Genomic DNA, 16,274 nt, shown 5'->3' with positions numbered 1-16,274 from the left:
TTTGAAGTGCAAGAGAAATAAATCTTTATTATTTAAACCAAGATATGTCAATCATTTGTTACAGAAGCATAAACTATCTTAACTTGAGGGACAGCTTATTCTTCAACAAGTCACTTTTCCTCTCTAATTTTTAATGTCATCATTTGATTTAACAAATAAAAGGGAAAAATTAACATTTAGCGAATATCTCTTAAGTATAAGTTGCTTCGTTATATATACTTTAATTTAGTCTTCTCAATGACTATAAAAGGTATTGTCCCCTGCAAAAATATTCCTAAATCCAAAGAAATCTCTCAACTCCACTACTCAAAGAATCCAAGCCACTACTATGTCTCAGGACTAGCCTCTTACCTACCTTCTGTTAAAATTTCTCCCTCATTAATTCTCCAGTGCAAAATATTTTAAAGACTTCTCCCTGCAGTTTGAATCGGAGGCAAACTCTCTTCCACGGCCTATAAGAGTTTACATGAACTTGCACCTGCCAGCCACTCCAATCTAATCATTCATACTTTGCTGACCACTTATTAAATTCCAGTTATTCTGGTCTTCCTGATATTTTTAAAACATATCAAGCTTGTTTCTGCCTCAGGACCTTTGCACTCGCAATTGCTTTTGCTAAGTAATACACTTCCCTTAGCTCTTTCATGACTGACTCAGCTAAAGCGACATCTGAGATAAGTTTTCTTTCACCATCCTTGATAAATAATGATTTATCAATTACTATCTGAAATTATATTAATTTATACATTTACTTGTGTGTTTTCAGAATTCCCTACTGTAAGAAAAGCTCCACTAGGGCAGAGACCTTGTCTTGCTTGTACACTGATGTTTCTACAAAGCTTAGAATATTCCCTGGCAAATAGTGAATCCTCAAGAAGTTATTTGTGGAACACAATCGAATCAATGATGCAGATAAGGAAATGAGCCTTTAAGAGTTTGGGTAACTGTCCAACTTTCCTAAATTTCTATGAGTGCTTCTAATTCTGAAGTCCGTTTGCCTTTTGCTTACAGCAAAGCTCTGCTAAGAGACTGAAGTGTCACGTAGCAGTCAGAGCTAGGCACTGTGCACGTGCCCTTTCAGGCTTTGGTTTTGGATGCAGTCAAAACCAAAAACTCTCGTTAATCATGTTATCACATTAATCCCCAGAGAACCCTGAATTTCCAGTGGAACAAGATAACTTGAGAAATCTATTGATTTCCTATGTTCATCCTGCTGTACGGCTGACAAGGATTGGTGGAGACTGGTATTCTTTTGCCCATGACCCTGCAACTTTGATTTCTATGTCCGCCCAGATTCTCACAATTTTGCAACATGCATTGCTCAAAATGCCCATCCATGAAGTCAGAGTGGTTTCTTCTGTGTCAGCTCTGCCTTCCCAGCTCCTTCCCACTCAGAGAGAGGTCTCTGCCTCCTCCCCTGTTCCCTGACACAAAGCCAGCACTCCTCTCTTCCGGTGCAGCCTGACACACTCTCATTGGCCCTCAGCCTGTGAAGGGGAGGGGCTTGTGTCTCTGGGACTCTTCAAAAGGGATCGGCGGTCCAGGCAGCCTACCTTTGAGGCTGAAACATTTACTCTCTCCCAGCCTTCCTCACTAAGCCTGTGATTTTCCTGACTGCTTTCTCTCTCTCTCTCTCTTTTTTTTTTTTTTTTTTCCTGGCTCAGCTTGAAACAGAGCCTCATACCAGGGGAGGCTCAGACCTTGGATTTTAATGTCAGGGATGGAAAAACTTCAGAATGCTTCCTGGATCTACCAGCAGAAACTGGAAGATCCATTCCAGAAACACCTGAACAGCACCGAGGAGTATCTGGCCTTCCTCTGCGGACCTCGGCGCAGCCACTTCTTCCTCCCCGTGTCTGTGGTGTATGTGCCAATTTTTGTGGTGGGGGTCATTGGCAATGTCCTGGTGTGCCTGGTGATTGTGCAGCAGCAGGCTATGAAGACACCCACCAACTACTACCTCTTCAGCCTGGCGGTCTCTGACCTCCTGGTCCTGCTCCTTGGAATGCCCCTGGAGGTCTATGAGATGTGGCGCAACTACCCCTTCTTGTTCGGGCCTGTGGGATGCTACTTCAAGACGGCCCTCTTTGAAACCGTGTGCTTCGCCTCCATCCTCAGCATCACCGCCATCAGCGTGGAGCGCTACGTGGCCATCCTACACCCGTTCCGCGCCAAGTTGGAGAGCACCCGGCGCCGGGCTCTCAGGATCCTCGGCATCGTCTGGGGCTTCTCCATGCTCTTCTCCCTGCCCAACACCAGCATCCACGGCATCAAGTTCCACTACTTCCCCAATGGGTCCCTGGTCCCAGGTTCGGCCACCTGTACGGTCATCAAGCCCATGTGGATCTACAATTTCATCATCCAGGTCACCTCCTTCCTATTCTACTTCCTCCCCATGACTGTCATCAGTGTCCTCTACTACCTCATGGCACTCAGAGTGAGTATCTAGGCTGGCTGGCTTAAGGCAGCATCACTTCTGTTTTCACAGGCTCAAAGTTCAGAGAAAAACTTAGAATTGGGGAAATTCAGAAATGGAAGGGAACAGAGGGAAAATAGAATGAGCTCAGATGGGAAATCAAGGCATTAAAGAAATTGCCTCAAATGAGATGAATGGTAACCACCACTATTTATTATTTCCTTTAGCTCGTCTTCTCATATCTAAATAAGATATGGGTTCTCATATCTAAATGTTCCTAAGAACCATCCAGAAAACTTACTTTGGGTAGCAATATGGATACCTCACCCCCAGGAAAATGGGATTCAGTAGGTCTGAGGTGGAGCCTCATTGTAAAAAAGCACATCAGGCGATCTGGGGTGAGGTGGCCACAGCCTGAGAGACTCCTCCGCATCCTGTTGTCACTTTCCAGCCCCCAGCCACTGCCTGCATTGAGATTTTCCTCTACACCAAGTTGGTCTGAGTATAACACAAACTATCAACTATCCCTGCCTATTTTATAGTCCCAGATAGGTATTCAGTTTTAAAATCAGACCTTTCCTGTGGCTGCTCTGACCCTTTCATTAAAATGAGGTTGAAACAAAACAAAATAAAACTATATCTATCTATCTATATTTGTTTATATATAGTTATATATTATATATAGTCATATATATTAATGACATGACTGAGATAACTTGAGCTTCTTTTGAGCAGGTGCAGATTGAGAGATAAGGAAGTAAACAGCACATGAGATAGAGTAAAAAAATGTGAGTAAGAGCTATCTGAAATTAAGAAAAAGATATCACTTATTTTGCAACATATATAATTAGAGGTTCTTTTCCTATGTTTATGGTGATAAACTGATTTCTTTTTTAGAAGGGGGTGTAATAAATTAACTGAGAGAAACTATTTTTAATAAGGGTAGGAATGAGTCTATGTAATTCCTCTCTGGTATATTCTGCACCCAAATTCATGAAGAGAAAAGTTCTTGACAATGACAATTTTACATCCATTTAAGGGAGGTATTATAGCTTGTGTAGTAAACAGTTATGAGACCATTTAGACTCCCAGATCTACAGTAGACACATAATATGCCTTTAGGCAAGCCACATAATTCTCCTGGAATTAGTTTTCCCATTTATAAAATGAAAAGGTTACATCAGATCATATCTATGTACCCTCTAGTTCTAACAGTCTATGATTCCTTTTAAAAAAGAAAAAAAAAAAAAAAACCTGTGAGGTGAAGCAACGTGAGTTTTAAATGAGAGGACAAGCAGACATCACACTCACATTATTTGCTTTGAGACGGCTCTGACATCATACGTTACATGACAACGAATATACTCCTATTTCAGTCCATCTCTGAGAAGCTGATTGTCAGAAGCGAGCGCCCAATGGTAGTCCTTTTGAATACCTGTTGTCCCTAAGGTGAATAGCAAGGTCTAAGTAGGAAGAACAAATTCTAAGTGTCACAGACATCTGGGCACAAGAGTAAATCTACTTAGGCAGAGAGCTGTGCCAGTCCCCTCCTGGAGGGCTAGCACCTATATTCCCAGAGACATGTACCACCCCGCACTAGCTCACAACCATGTCTTAAGAATGTCTTGCAAATCTCACTGAAGCGAAAAGACTTCTATACAACTCCAAAGAAAGTCCTATGAGAAATACCCACCCAGAACTTAGTATTATCTCATCCAATGCCAAAGAATCACCTATTTTGGGTCAATTTGGGAAAAATATTTAACTTTGAGTAGGAAATGCACATTTCCTCTTCCAATTTGTTATAATCAGTTTCATTGTGTTTTATTATCAAAAGTCCATGGCTACCTTGTATTATGAGCTAAGTGATAGCTCAAACAGAAGTTTAAAAACCACCCTGGTTTGCTTTGGGTATGTAATGCAACTTTTGATAGCCTGTTTTCAGGAAGGATGAGCTGTTATCCAGGTACCAGAGGACACCAGGAAAGAAACTAACTGCTTACAAAGTCACTCCTAGAAGAATTTAAAAATCTCTATACTGAAACTCAGGAAAAGTAGACCCTATTCTCTGTCACTGACCTGAGGACCTTTATGTACAATATACCTGTAGCCTGTAATGTTCCTACTGTCTGCCACCACTACCCTTTTGCCTTTCTAACCCTCATTTATTCTTTATGTCATACTTCAATAACACTTCCTCAGGGAAGCTCTCCCAGATTTCCTGAGCATTCCCATTTCCTGTTGCAGGTGCTCACGGCTCTCAGTGATTTTCCTTCATTATAATTTACAATTCCATACTTGTGGATTCCTTAATTAATTTTTTTCTTCCCAACTAGACTGTAAGCTCAGTGAATAAATGAGGCTAAATTACTTCCTTCATTGTTGGGCTTTAGCTTCTCTACCTTTAAAACAAAGACTTGGAAATATTATGTCAAAGAGACATAAGCAATCCTAATGATTGTTAAGTAATTGACTCTGTTGGAAAGTTTGAAGGTGTGATTGACTCTGGGACCCACTGCTTTCAGAAGGCAGCAAGTCTAAGACTAATGAAATCACAGGACCAGGGAAGGAGGAAACCCGTATCTGTGCTCATAGCTCAGCATTCAGTCACGCTGCATCATTCCAGTACACAGCCACCACCGATCTGCTCTCCAGGGTTTGAACATTATAGAGATAGAAAATAGACAATTCTAGGGCAAGTTCCTCCACATTTGGGAGGAAGTTCTGGTGACAGTCTGATTTAGTTCTTACATCTCCTGCATGCCGCATTCATGATTGAGTTAATGAGGATGGATGTATGAATTGCAGCAGAATTCAACCATGCCAATACAGGGTTGCACTGATTTTTTTTTTAATAAGTAGATTATATTAAGAATATAGAGATATTTACACAAAACGTATGTTATAATCTTTGTATTCTGAAACTAAGTCCCACAAACTATATAAATGAACATCTGGTAGAGTGATTTCAAGAAGTGTAAACAACTGATCAGCATAATGTATCAACCTGAATAATAACCTCACGAACCTCCCTTTCACTTTGCTCTTATGTAGCTAAAGAAAGTAATCACGATTTTTAGTAATCACACTATTTAGTAATAGTAATCACAACTTTTAATAATCACAATATTTAGTAATAGTAATCACAATTTTTCACTCCCCCTTTTGTAACCTGAGTTGTAAAATAAAAGTTTTGGGGTGGAGAAGGATAATGAATGGTTGAATATCTACTTTACTAAACATCTGTAGGGAAGTGAAATTATTCAATGATAAAGCAGCATTTAATATTGTCTAGACTAACTGTTTTGATTGTATTCTATTCTGCCAACCACTCCAAATTCTGTTGGAACAATGTATACTATACGTAAGTAATCAATTTTTCACTCTTCCTCTGGTTGGCTAGTTGTGTCACTATAAACTAAGGAAGCTGCAAGATATGCAACAATTCATCAGCACATGACTTTCTTTTTAGTGTAAACTATGCTGCTACAGGAAGCCTGTTCATAAAAACATTGTGTGAACTATTTGTTTGATGTTTGATTTTTTAAAAATTGTTCCTTGGGGTGGAGAAATTACCATTGAGAATTGTTAAACACAAGGCAGGAAGTGACTAATATATCTCAATATTTTTTATTGTTGTTAATTATGGACTGAAATAAAATAATAGAATAACTTCATCTTGTAAAAACCACAACCTTTTTAAATGGCATGAAATAATTAGAACCTTTAATAGATTTAATCTAAGATGAGTTAGTAAAGTTTGAAGTTTGATGTGTTGCTCTAACCTTGAATGTGTTTTTCTTCTCCGTGTATCTGCCTTCTTTGTATCTGTACAGGCACTCCCTGTGAGCGAGTGGTTACAATGAGAAAAGAATTTCTAAAAGAGACTCAGTACTCCATAAAAGTAACCTCACATATATAAACAAACAACTCTATTTTTTAAAAATCAGTTTTTCTGATGTCTGTTTAGTATGCTGTGGATAATAATCAGAATCACCGTAATAGCAGTAATATACAACTTGCTGAGTATCATGTGCCAGGCACTGAGATAAGCACTCTACCTGTATGACTTTGTTTTACTATTGCATTAATAATACTTTTCACCTTCAGATTTTTCCTGTCTAGTCCTAAGATCACAGAGTCTTTAATCCTTTACTTTATGAAGACACAGATATATGTAGAACACTCCGATATATTCAAGAGACAAATGGCCAGGTTTATACATTATCCAAGAGGATTCTTGAGATCCTATGTGGTCCTGAGTGCTACCTAACTGCAAGGAGCATATATGTTTGTTAGGAAGACTGGATATGGATTTGCTGAAGTTTAGAGGCAACTTTTAATGACCCACTCTTCCAAGTCTATTTAATTTCAAATACCTTTTCTGAAATATTCCTTCAAAATGCTATCCAACCCAGGAAGATTATTGCTTCTTATAGCAGTTTGTTCCATTATTGCACATAATCAACATTTATTTCTTACCTTGAATTAGAATCTATCTACCTGTAACTAAACAGATTGATTCTAATCTACTGCCATGACTGTATAAAATAAGTTAAATTTTCGTTCCACCTGATGGCTTCAATCAATTAGCCCGGACTTTTTACATTGCCAATGAGAGACTCCAACCCTGGGTAAATCCCAAAGGGAGCATAGACATGAAAACTTCAGAAGCAGAGCTAGCTCTTGGTGAAGATTAATTAAATAAAACACACACTCTCATTATAAACCTAGCTTTATTTCTGTTTCTTTGCTTTTTTTGTCCATGGTGTTGGTTTCAACCTCAAACTGCACACAGTCATCTTTTGGTGGCTCCAAGCACTTTTTCTTTGTGGAAGAAAAAAAAAAAACTTTTGTAATTCCAGACCTCATATGCAGAGAAGGACTCCCTCTGGCAGTCCCAATAAAAAATAAATAAAAACTTGCATCTTCAGAAGTATAAGCAAATATCTGAAATCTCATTGGTCCCCATTATTCAATCATTGTGACTGGAGGATAGGACAAGCTGATTGGCTAAATTGTTTAGGGAGTATACCTGGAGTTGAAGTTGAGTGACACCTCTATCCAAATTAAAGATTAAGAATGGGGAAGGAGTACATTCCCTAAGGAAAAATTAGGGTACTATTAGTAAGAGAAGAGAGAAGCAAATGCTAGAGAACCAATGGGCAAATATATATTCACTATGTAATATACTAACTTCTGGATATTTGATGGTATTTTAAGATGAGTCCTTAAAGCTTCCTTTATTTGGCCAACATCCCCACAAATTAAAAAATTTGTAGAATAAAGAGAAAAACTTCCACAACTGGATGAATGATGTAGATCTTCAGTGCTGTGGGAGTTCAAAGGAAGAAGACGACAGTGGGCTAAAGTGGCCATCAAAATCTTTTGGGAACAGGCAGGACTTGAACTCAGCGAAGAAGACTGTGCATACAAGTAGTGTTGATAGATATAAGTTTCAAATGTTACATCAAGGATCTCCATATCTTCCAACAAGGATGAATACATTTTAAACATCTTAACTCAGAAACACATACACTCTTTTCAGTAATTAATATTACTGTAATATTAAAACAACATTTCCCAGTTTGTGTTTGTCAAAATGGTACAAGGTAATCCACTGAAAACGGTTGGGGAAAATATTGTTTAGTCAAAGAAACACTATCTTCCTTTGGCTAAGATGTGAGTAGGCGATGTGAGTGTGGAAGGTAGACGGGGGGCTAAGTGGAAAGTTGATACACTGTTCCCCTTGAAAATTCATAATGCCCATCAGCATATTGAAGTTTCTGAGAAGATCCACAGTAAATATTGGAGGCGAGAAGAATTCCTGTTTTCGTTTTCTACTACTTATCCAGCACATAGCAGAGGGATTTCACTTTAAGAGATGTCTAATAATTATGAATGAGTGAATGAATAGATTGAAAAGCCTAACTTTTCTTGAACTTCAGAATTTTACATTTTTCATGGAACACCTATTAACATGCTACACAGCCAACGCTCCACATAACTGTATATGAAACATGATTGCGCTACTACTTGGCCACAATCATTTATCCAGTTGAGTAGATGACCTGAATCCAATTCCACCTTCAATGTACTGTTAAACGTTTGACATATTCTTACATTTCTCTAGGTCCCAGTTCTTCTGTGTTCAAAATGAGTGTTTGAGTTATGTTTCTCAGATTTTAACAGGAGGGAAAAATGTTTCTCTTTCTTACCATCTCTCCCAACTTACTTCCCTTTTAGCTAAAGAAAGACAAATCACTTGAGGCACATGAAGGGAATGCAAATATTCAAAGACCCTGCAGAAAATCAGTCAACAAGATGCTGTGTAAGTGCTCCATTTTGGTTTTTGTTTTGTTTTGTTCACAAGACCAAAGGAGTTACATTTGGTACTAACTAAATGCTGCTGGGGGTAGGTTCCAATTTACCCTGAAACCGTATTTATGAGAGTAGATTAAGATCAAGGAGCAAAGGAGAGAGAGATATATATATATATAAAATGAAGACACCTCCCTAATGGTCTATATCAATGCTAGGTGATCTGTCTTCCTTTGCTTCTTCAAGCTTCTAGGACCTGTCTGTTTTGTTTCATTTTCAGTTTTGAACCCTCAAAACAACACGCTCACTTTTATCCACTGACATACAATCTGTGTGGTGTTTTGTAAATTACATTCACTTTCTCAGCCTTTGAGCCTCACTTTCCCCCTCTGTGAAATGAACAGGATTTTAACCTATTTGTATTATGGATTTCTTTTAAAATATGATGAAAGCGGTAGACTCTCCATTCCAAAAAAAAAAAAAAAAAAAAAGAATATGCATACATACACACAAGATTTCACAATCCATTTCAGGAGGTCATGAACCAACCCCTGATACTCATAGACTCTATGGGATCTTTTAGTTCCAGATTAAGAACATCTGGCAAGCTTCTCCAAGTAGCCATTTCACATATGACATTGTATAACTTTGTTTCAAACAGTATACTTTTGAATAAATAGGACCTTTTTAAAAATTCACTTACTGAGCCACAGTCTCCCAAAAGAATGCTATAAAAATATATGATGCAGTACTACTGTATGAGAGTTACTGATGAGGGAAAGGAGATTTATAATATATTTTGCAAATCAAAATCTAAAGTTTAGAAGCAATGAATCATCCAGGCTAATATGCATATGAAACATTCACTGTAACTATACAGCATTTCTGAACAAAAAATAAACTGTGAAGTCCCTGAAGTGGGTCTTCTCGATTGTAAGAGTTATTTCTTGGAAATATTTTAGCCCCTCCTGGCACTTGACTTTCTCTATTAAGAAACATAGTTTCTTCATTATCCCTACCCTTTTCTCCTTGGTCATAATCTACTCTCACAAAAAAAAAAAAAAAAAAAAAAAAAAAAAAACCCATGAAGCTCACTCATATTAAAATCACAATAACAGCATATGCTATAAAGATTTTGCCTTGGTATGGGGTTCAACTTTAACAGGAATTAAAGTTGTTTGTTATTGTTGTTGTTGTTTTTGAGATGGAGTCTTTCCCTATTGCCCAGGCTGGAGTACAGTGGCATCTCAGCTCACTGTAACCTCTGCCTCCCAGGTTCAAGCAATTCTCCTGCCTTAGCCTCCCGAGTAGCTGGGATTACAGGCGTGTGCAACCATACCTGGCTGATTTCTGTATTTTTAGTAGAGATGGGGTTTCCCCATGTTGGCCAGGCTGTTCTTGAACTCCTGACCTCAGGTGATCCACCCCTTGGCCACCCAAAGTGCTGGGATTATAGGCCTGAGCCACCATGCCTGTCAGGAATTAAAGTTTTAATTAAAGGGAATTGTAGGCAGTAGTGAACAGATTAGGGACTTTTCTTGGGTTAGCAAATTCAGTAGAAACCTACAGATATCTTTGAAACCATACCACACAGGCAAACAGCTTACTCTGAATGTGTTTAATGCCAACAGGAAATGTATGTATAATACTATTTACTATGAAAACTTCATATCTGTACACAAGTACAGAAAACTGTAAAATGAATACCCCTGTACCCATCACCCAGTTTCAGAAAGTATCACCTCATAGCTAATCTTGTTTCATGTATACCCTTATCTTTCCCCCAGCCCCAGAAGATTATCTTTAGGCAAATCCCAAGCATCATGTCTAGCAAAGGAAAGTATTTACAACTTTAAAAGGAAAAAGAAAAAGTTTGTGTGTGTATGTGTGTGTGTGTTTAAATTTGTGGTGCTTAAATGCCCCAAAGAGAAACTACAGTAACACCAGTCTCTGTTTTGGTAGGTGAAAATAAGAGATTGGAAGGAATTCTGTGCTGTAGCAATTTATAATATGACAGACACATCCCTTCCAATCAAAAGATACTTGTAAAGTACTATTATGCTTGTGGTTGTTTGATCTCTTCTTTCTCCTTGCCTACCCATTACAGAATTTTAAATTACTGAATTCAGAGAGACTTCTAATTATTCCTATAATAACAAGATGAATTTATATATACATTTAACAGTTTATTATTTATCTTTTACAATAAGATGTTTTCAGGAATTTGAAATGAATTAAGTACTATTTTAAATGTTCTAAAAAGTTTTACATTATACAAGAAATCTTGTATAATCTTATGGAAAACTGATCCTAGATCTTATACAATTCATTCTTGTGTTTTAAATGTTTTGTACTGAGGCTCTTTGGGATCTAGTTTGCCTCTATAACTGTTACAGTTTAACAAAGTTGAAGGGAAAAACTGCTAGAAGAAATGATTGACTCAGAGTGAGCATTGTATACCTATCCTTGCACAGACTGCCTTCTGCTCTCCCATTTATCATCCATTTTCAGTTATCTTGGTCTTAGTGTTTGCTATCTGTTGGGCCCCATTCCACATTGACCGACTCTTCTTCAGCTTTGTGAAGGAGTGGACTGAATCCCTGGCTGCTGTGTTCAACCTCGTCCATGTGGTGTCAGGTAAAACCTTAGCTGAATTTGGTGCATGACTAGTATTCAGGTAACAGCAACTTCTTCATCTTGCTTAAATGCCTAAGTACTCCAATTTATCACAGGGATCTGCCATGCTATAATGAAGACATTCGATTTTTCTTTTATTCAAAAGATTGATTATGTTTGGTACTGGTCCAAACACATATATACCAGATCACTATTTTCAAGGCTACTTTATAGAAAACCTCAACTCCAACTGTGATGATTACAGAAGGAAAATGGTCAAGGAGTGATTCCTTTGATTATGCTCCAAATGACCATGCAATTCAGTTGGTTCTTATTTGGTAAACATCCGTGTTCCTGAAATCTCATATTGCCTTTGGTAAGTATTATATCCTCACGAAGGAAAACCAAAAGGTATTCATAGGTCACCAAGTTCTCCTTTTAGACTACTGTGACTCTGCTTGTTGAGGATACTATAGTATATTGTGGAAAGCATGGTGGAAAGGTCAGTAAGTCAGTTGACCTGGATTTGTACCCCAATTTCACCATTGCTATTCTGAGTGATCTGCAGAACATGGCTGCCTTCACACCAAAGTTTCCTCAACTGTAAAATGGCAATAATGCCTCCTGTAGACAAACCATGGACTGATGGTAAGAAGCAAATGCAGTAATAGACATTAAGGAGCTCTTTAAGCTGTAACTGCTGTATATCTTTCTATAATCATCAAAAGGTCATTAGGTGGGTATTATGATTAACATCGTATAGTCAAAAGTAAAACACTTCCACAAGAAGAAATGATTTGCCCTAAGGCACTTAGCTAACAAATAATACACCCAAGTCACCTAACTTCAAGTTCAGTGTTCTTTCTACTAAAATGGAGCAGAGAATGGCCACCCAATTTCTTCTTTCTCAGTCAGTGACAGCTAACTCAGTGTTAGCCTTAGGCTCAGACCGCTTCTGTCCTCCCACCTCTCCTGGTCACTGGCTGATTCTGTGGTCTCATTAGATTATCGAAGATATCACTGGAAAGGAAAGATAAAGTCAGCTTTTATAAATTAAGCTCCAGATGTACACAAAGTAGAAACAATGACATCTATACTGAATATCATGTATATTATCTATTTTCTGTCACCCTCTTTTTTGTACTCAGCAGGCCTAATGTATAGCTTATTCTTGGACATTAGCACTTTCCTGTTCAACCATTTGCAACCAAAGCTCAAAAATATGTATACCTCTCAGTTTATCCTTTTGGTTAATCTGCAGAAAACAGAAACATTTAAATAAATGAGAAAGCACTACAAGGTCAAATGAGACTTGACTAGTTGACTACATATCTCTGGATGCATCAGGGCAATTATCTTAAGATTTTCAAGTTATAGCTTTAATAATGACATGATCCTGTTCAGATACTATCTCCTCCTTTTTTATATTAGCACACTAGATTATGTCTAAATCTCTTAAACCCTACAGAAAATGCCCCCAACTTGCCTTTTAATCCCCCAACTTTTATTATTTTTATTCATAGACCATCTACTTATCAAACTGGTAATTAGAGAGTTCTGCACGTTATTCCTGCACCATGTGGCCATTCCTGCTTCTGAATATTTGTGCGTGCTATGCCCTGAACCTGCATCACCCTCTCCTATCTTCCTTAACGATCTCTTACCCATTTTGAGGTCTGGCTAGGGTTCAATCACCCCCCACTAAATCTTTTATGACCACCACAATCCTTGTGTTTCTGCTATTATGTGAATTGCTATAGCATGATTTGTTATCTCATATTTGTTTTTAACAGATACTGCTTGGTATTGTTGTATTGTTAATTATTTAATTTACCCATAAATCTTGTCTCTGTAGTACCGTTCCAAGATCTTGGAGAACAAAGTCTAAATTCACTATCTCCCAATGTGCCTTGAAGTTCGTGGCACATAAGAGTTAAATCAATATTTATTTTCTGAATGAACTAATAGTATTAATACATGGAAATGTTCTCCTTTAATATTCTTCCATGTTTATTCTGTAAACAAGGGATATAGCACTCTGAATGTCCTGAACCATATAAATAAGGACAACAAGGAACCCGTTGGCAATAGTACCCATCACTTGTTTTACATTCTTAGCCATTCTCAGCCTCTTTGTGGATGGGATCTTAACTTTACCCTCACAATAATCCAGAGAGGTGAGTTGGGCTGGAAATTGCATTCCCATTTTACAGAGAAAGAAACTGAAGTGCCAGGGTTTGTCTAAGGCCACAGGATATGTGAGGGCCAAGATCAGAAACTAGGTCCTCTGATTCCCAAACTTGAGCTCATTCTGGGCTTTAGAGAAATAAATTTTTAAAAGACAATAAAGGAAGAGTGTATTCCAAACAGGAAAATGACAACGTGAAGGGTAATTGGTAGAGGAAATAAATGGTAAAATACAATTCTTCAAAAGGTAGAGGAACCATCAAGGGAAAAGGGTAGGTAGGAGCAGAACACTAAGGAATATTTCTTTGAAGCCATATCTTAGCATTATAAGGAGTCTCAGCAGGGACTAAGCCTTGGCTGATTTACCTGCTTCCACTACTTGCAATTCCAAATTATAGATTTAAGTAAAATTCCAAAGAGATACAAACATTTCTCTTCCCTCTGATATTTAAGCATCTTTCATTCGTGTTATGGAAACATGTTCTTTAATTAAACAAGTAGGGATCAAAGAAAGTTGCTGAACATCTCAGAGAGATCCCATGCCAGCCTAAATTACTCCAAGACTCTTTAATCTTTGTGTTTGATTGCTTAGTGCACAGGTGGAAGATCTATTAAGAGTATTTTGTATTCTCAATTAGAGGCTTATATGTATTATCACTTCTAAAAGAGGCAATCACAGGGATTTTAGGCCTTTGTAAATATGTATGCTTCTCCCTTCATGCCTGTCACTCAGGTTCTTCTCAGCACATCTTTTTAAATCTCCTGCATTCCAGGTGTCTTATTCTACCTGAGCTCAGCTGTCAACCCCATTATCTATAACCTACTGTCTCGCCGCTTCCAGGCAGCATTCCAGAATGTGATCTCTTCTTTCCACAAACAGTGGCACTCCCAGCGTGACCCACAGGTGCCACCTGCCCAGCGGAACATCTTCCTGACACAATGCCACTTTGTGGAGCTAACCGAAGATATAGGTCCCCAGTTCCCATGTCAGTCATCCATGCACAACTCTCACCTCTCAACAGCCCTCTCTAGTGAACAGATGTCATGAAGAAACTATCAAAGCTACCACTTTCACAAAACCTGAATTCTTTCAGAGCTGACTTTCCTCTATGCCTCAGAACTTCAGAGAGGAACATCCCATAATGTATGCCTTCTTATATCATATTAGAGAAGTAGAATGGCTCCTACAACTCATGTAACAATTGCTAGTTTTTGTGTTTGTTTGTTTGTTTTTTAAATAAATGTGAAAACTCAGAGTTAGATCTGGGTTCAAAACCCAGAACTGCCTGATTTTTAGTTCTCTTTTCATTATTCTAACTGCCTTGTGCCTCTCACTAGTTCATGTCAAGAACATGACTGGAAAAGCATGGCACCTATACCTTGATTAATTTCCATTATTGGAATTGGTTTGGCCTGAGTCATCTACATTCCAAGTCAGACTGTCACTCCTGCTACCAATGGCCACTGTAAGCCAAAGAAGGAAGATGTGTACATACTGTTCTACTTTATGTGATGTGAGAAGCCCACATCAGTGTCCCTTGGCAGCAGTCTACAGGCGTACCTTGTTTTATTATGCTTAATTGTATTATGCTTCTCAAATATTGCACTTTTTAAAAAATTGAAAGTTTGTGGCAACGCACTGGCACCTTTCTTCCCAAAAGCATGTGCTCACTTCATGTCTCTGTGTCAATTTTCATAATTCTAACAATAAACTTGATTATTATTCTATGCGCTTATGGTGACCCGTGGTCAGTGATCTCTGATATTACTATTGTAATTATTTTGGGAAACCTATGAACTGCTTCCATAGAAGATGGAGAGCTTAATAAATATTGTGTTGTTCTGACTGTTCCACCCACCATCCATTCCCCATCTTGGTCCCTCTCCATGGGCCTATTCCTATTTGTCCCTATTCCCTGAGACAAAACAATATTAAAATTAGGCCAGTAAAGAACCCTACAATGGCCTCTAAGTGTAAGTGAAAGGAAGAGTGGCAAGTCTCTCACTTTAAATCAAAAGCTAGAAAGGATTAAGCTTAGTGAGTATGTAAAAAAACTCAGACAGGCTTAAAGCTATGCCTCTTGTAGCTGTTAGCCAAGTTTTGAATACAAAGGAAAAGCTCTTAAAGGAATTTAAAAGTTCTACTCTAGTGAACACATAAATTATTGTAAGAAAACAAAACACCTTTATTGCTGATACAAAGAAAGTTTGAGTGGTCTGGATAGAAGATCAAACCAGTCACAACATTCCCTTAAGCCAAAGCCTAATTCACAGCAAGGCCCTAACTCTCTTCAATTCTATGAAGAAAGAGAGAGCCGAGAAAGATGCAGTAGAAAAGTTGGACGCTAGCAGAGGTTGGTTTATGAGGTTTAAAGAAAAAAGCCATTCTCCATAACATAAAAGAGCAAACTGAAACATCAAGTGCTGATGTAGAAGCTGCAGCAAGTTATCTAGAAGTTACAGCTAAGATAATTGATGAAGTTGGCTACAGAAAAAAAAAAAGATTTTTAATGTAGATGAAACAGGTTTATCTTGGAAGAAGATGCCATCTAACTAAGGCTTTTATACCTAGAGAGAAGTTAATGTCTGACTTCAAAGCTTCAAAGAACAGGCTGACTCTTGTTTGGGGATAATGCAGCTGGTGACCTGAAGTTGAAGCCAATACTCATTCACCATTCTGAAAATCCTAGGGCCCTTAAGAATTATGCTAAATCTATTCTGTGCTCTATAAATG

The 16,274-nt window shown here is 38.1% G+C and overlaps 1 protein-coding gene across 1 annotated transcript; it reads left to right on the top strand.

Moving 5' to 3' along the window:
* Positions 1 to 1,598: 1,598 nt before the first annotated feature.
* Positions 1,599 to 15,275, top strand: NMUR2 (neuromedin U receptor 2). The gene is made up of 4 exons (XM_011981229.1): positions 1,599 to 2,437; positions 8,663 to 8,747; positions 11,249 to 11,374; positions 14,314 to 15,275. The coding sequence occupies exons 1-4, from the start codon at positions 1,712 to 1,714 to the stop codon at positions 14,586 to 14,588; spliced, it is 1,212 nt and encodes a 403-aa protein (XP_011836619.1). The 5' UTR covers positions 1,599 to 1,711; the 3' UTR covers positions 14,589 to 15,275.
* Positions 15,276 to 16,274: the final 999 nt, after the last annotated feature.

The sequence above is a fragment of the Mandrillus leucophaeus genome, unplaced genomic scaffold (assembly GCF_000951045.1).
Source record: "Mandrillus leucophaeus isolate KB7577 unplaced genomic scaffold, Mleu.le_1.0 Scaffold222, whole genome shotgun sequence".
Taxonomy (NCBI): domain Eukaryota; kingdom Metazoa; phylum Chordata; class Mammalia; order Primates; family Cercopithecidae; genus Mandrillus; species Mandrillus leucophaeus.
This window is presented reverse-complemented; position numbering and strand designations above follow the sequence as displayed.

What these genes read in the sequence shown, in the direction of transcription:
- NMUR2 (XM_011981229.1), top strand. Translation starts at nt 1,712, where the DNA reads ATGTCAGGGATGGAAAAACTTCAGAATGCTTCCTGGATCTACCAGCAG. An exon ending in ACTACCTCATGGCACTCAGA is followed by an intron (nt 2,438 to 8,662) that starts GTGAGTATCTAG and finishes CTTCCCTTTTAG; the next exon opens with CTAAAGAAAGACAAATCACT. An exon ending in CCTCGTCCATGTGGTGTCAG is followed by an intron (nt 11,375 to 14,313) that starts GTAAAACCTTAG and finishes CCTGCATTCCAG; the next exon opens with GTGTCTTATTCTACCTGAGC.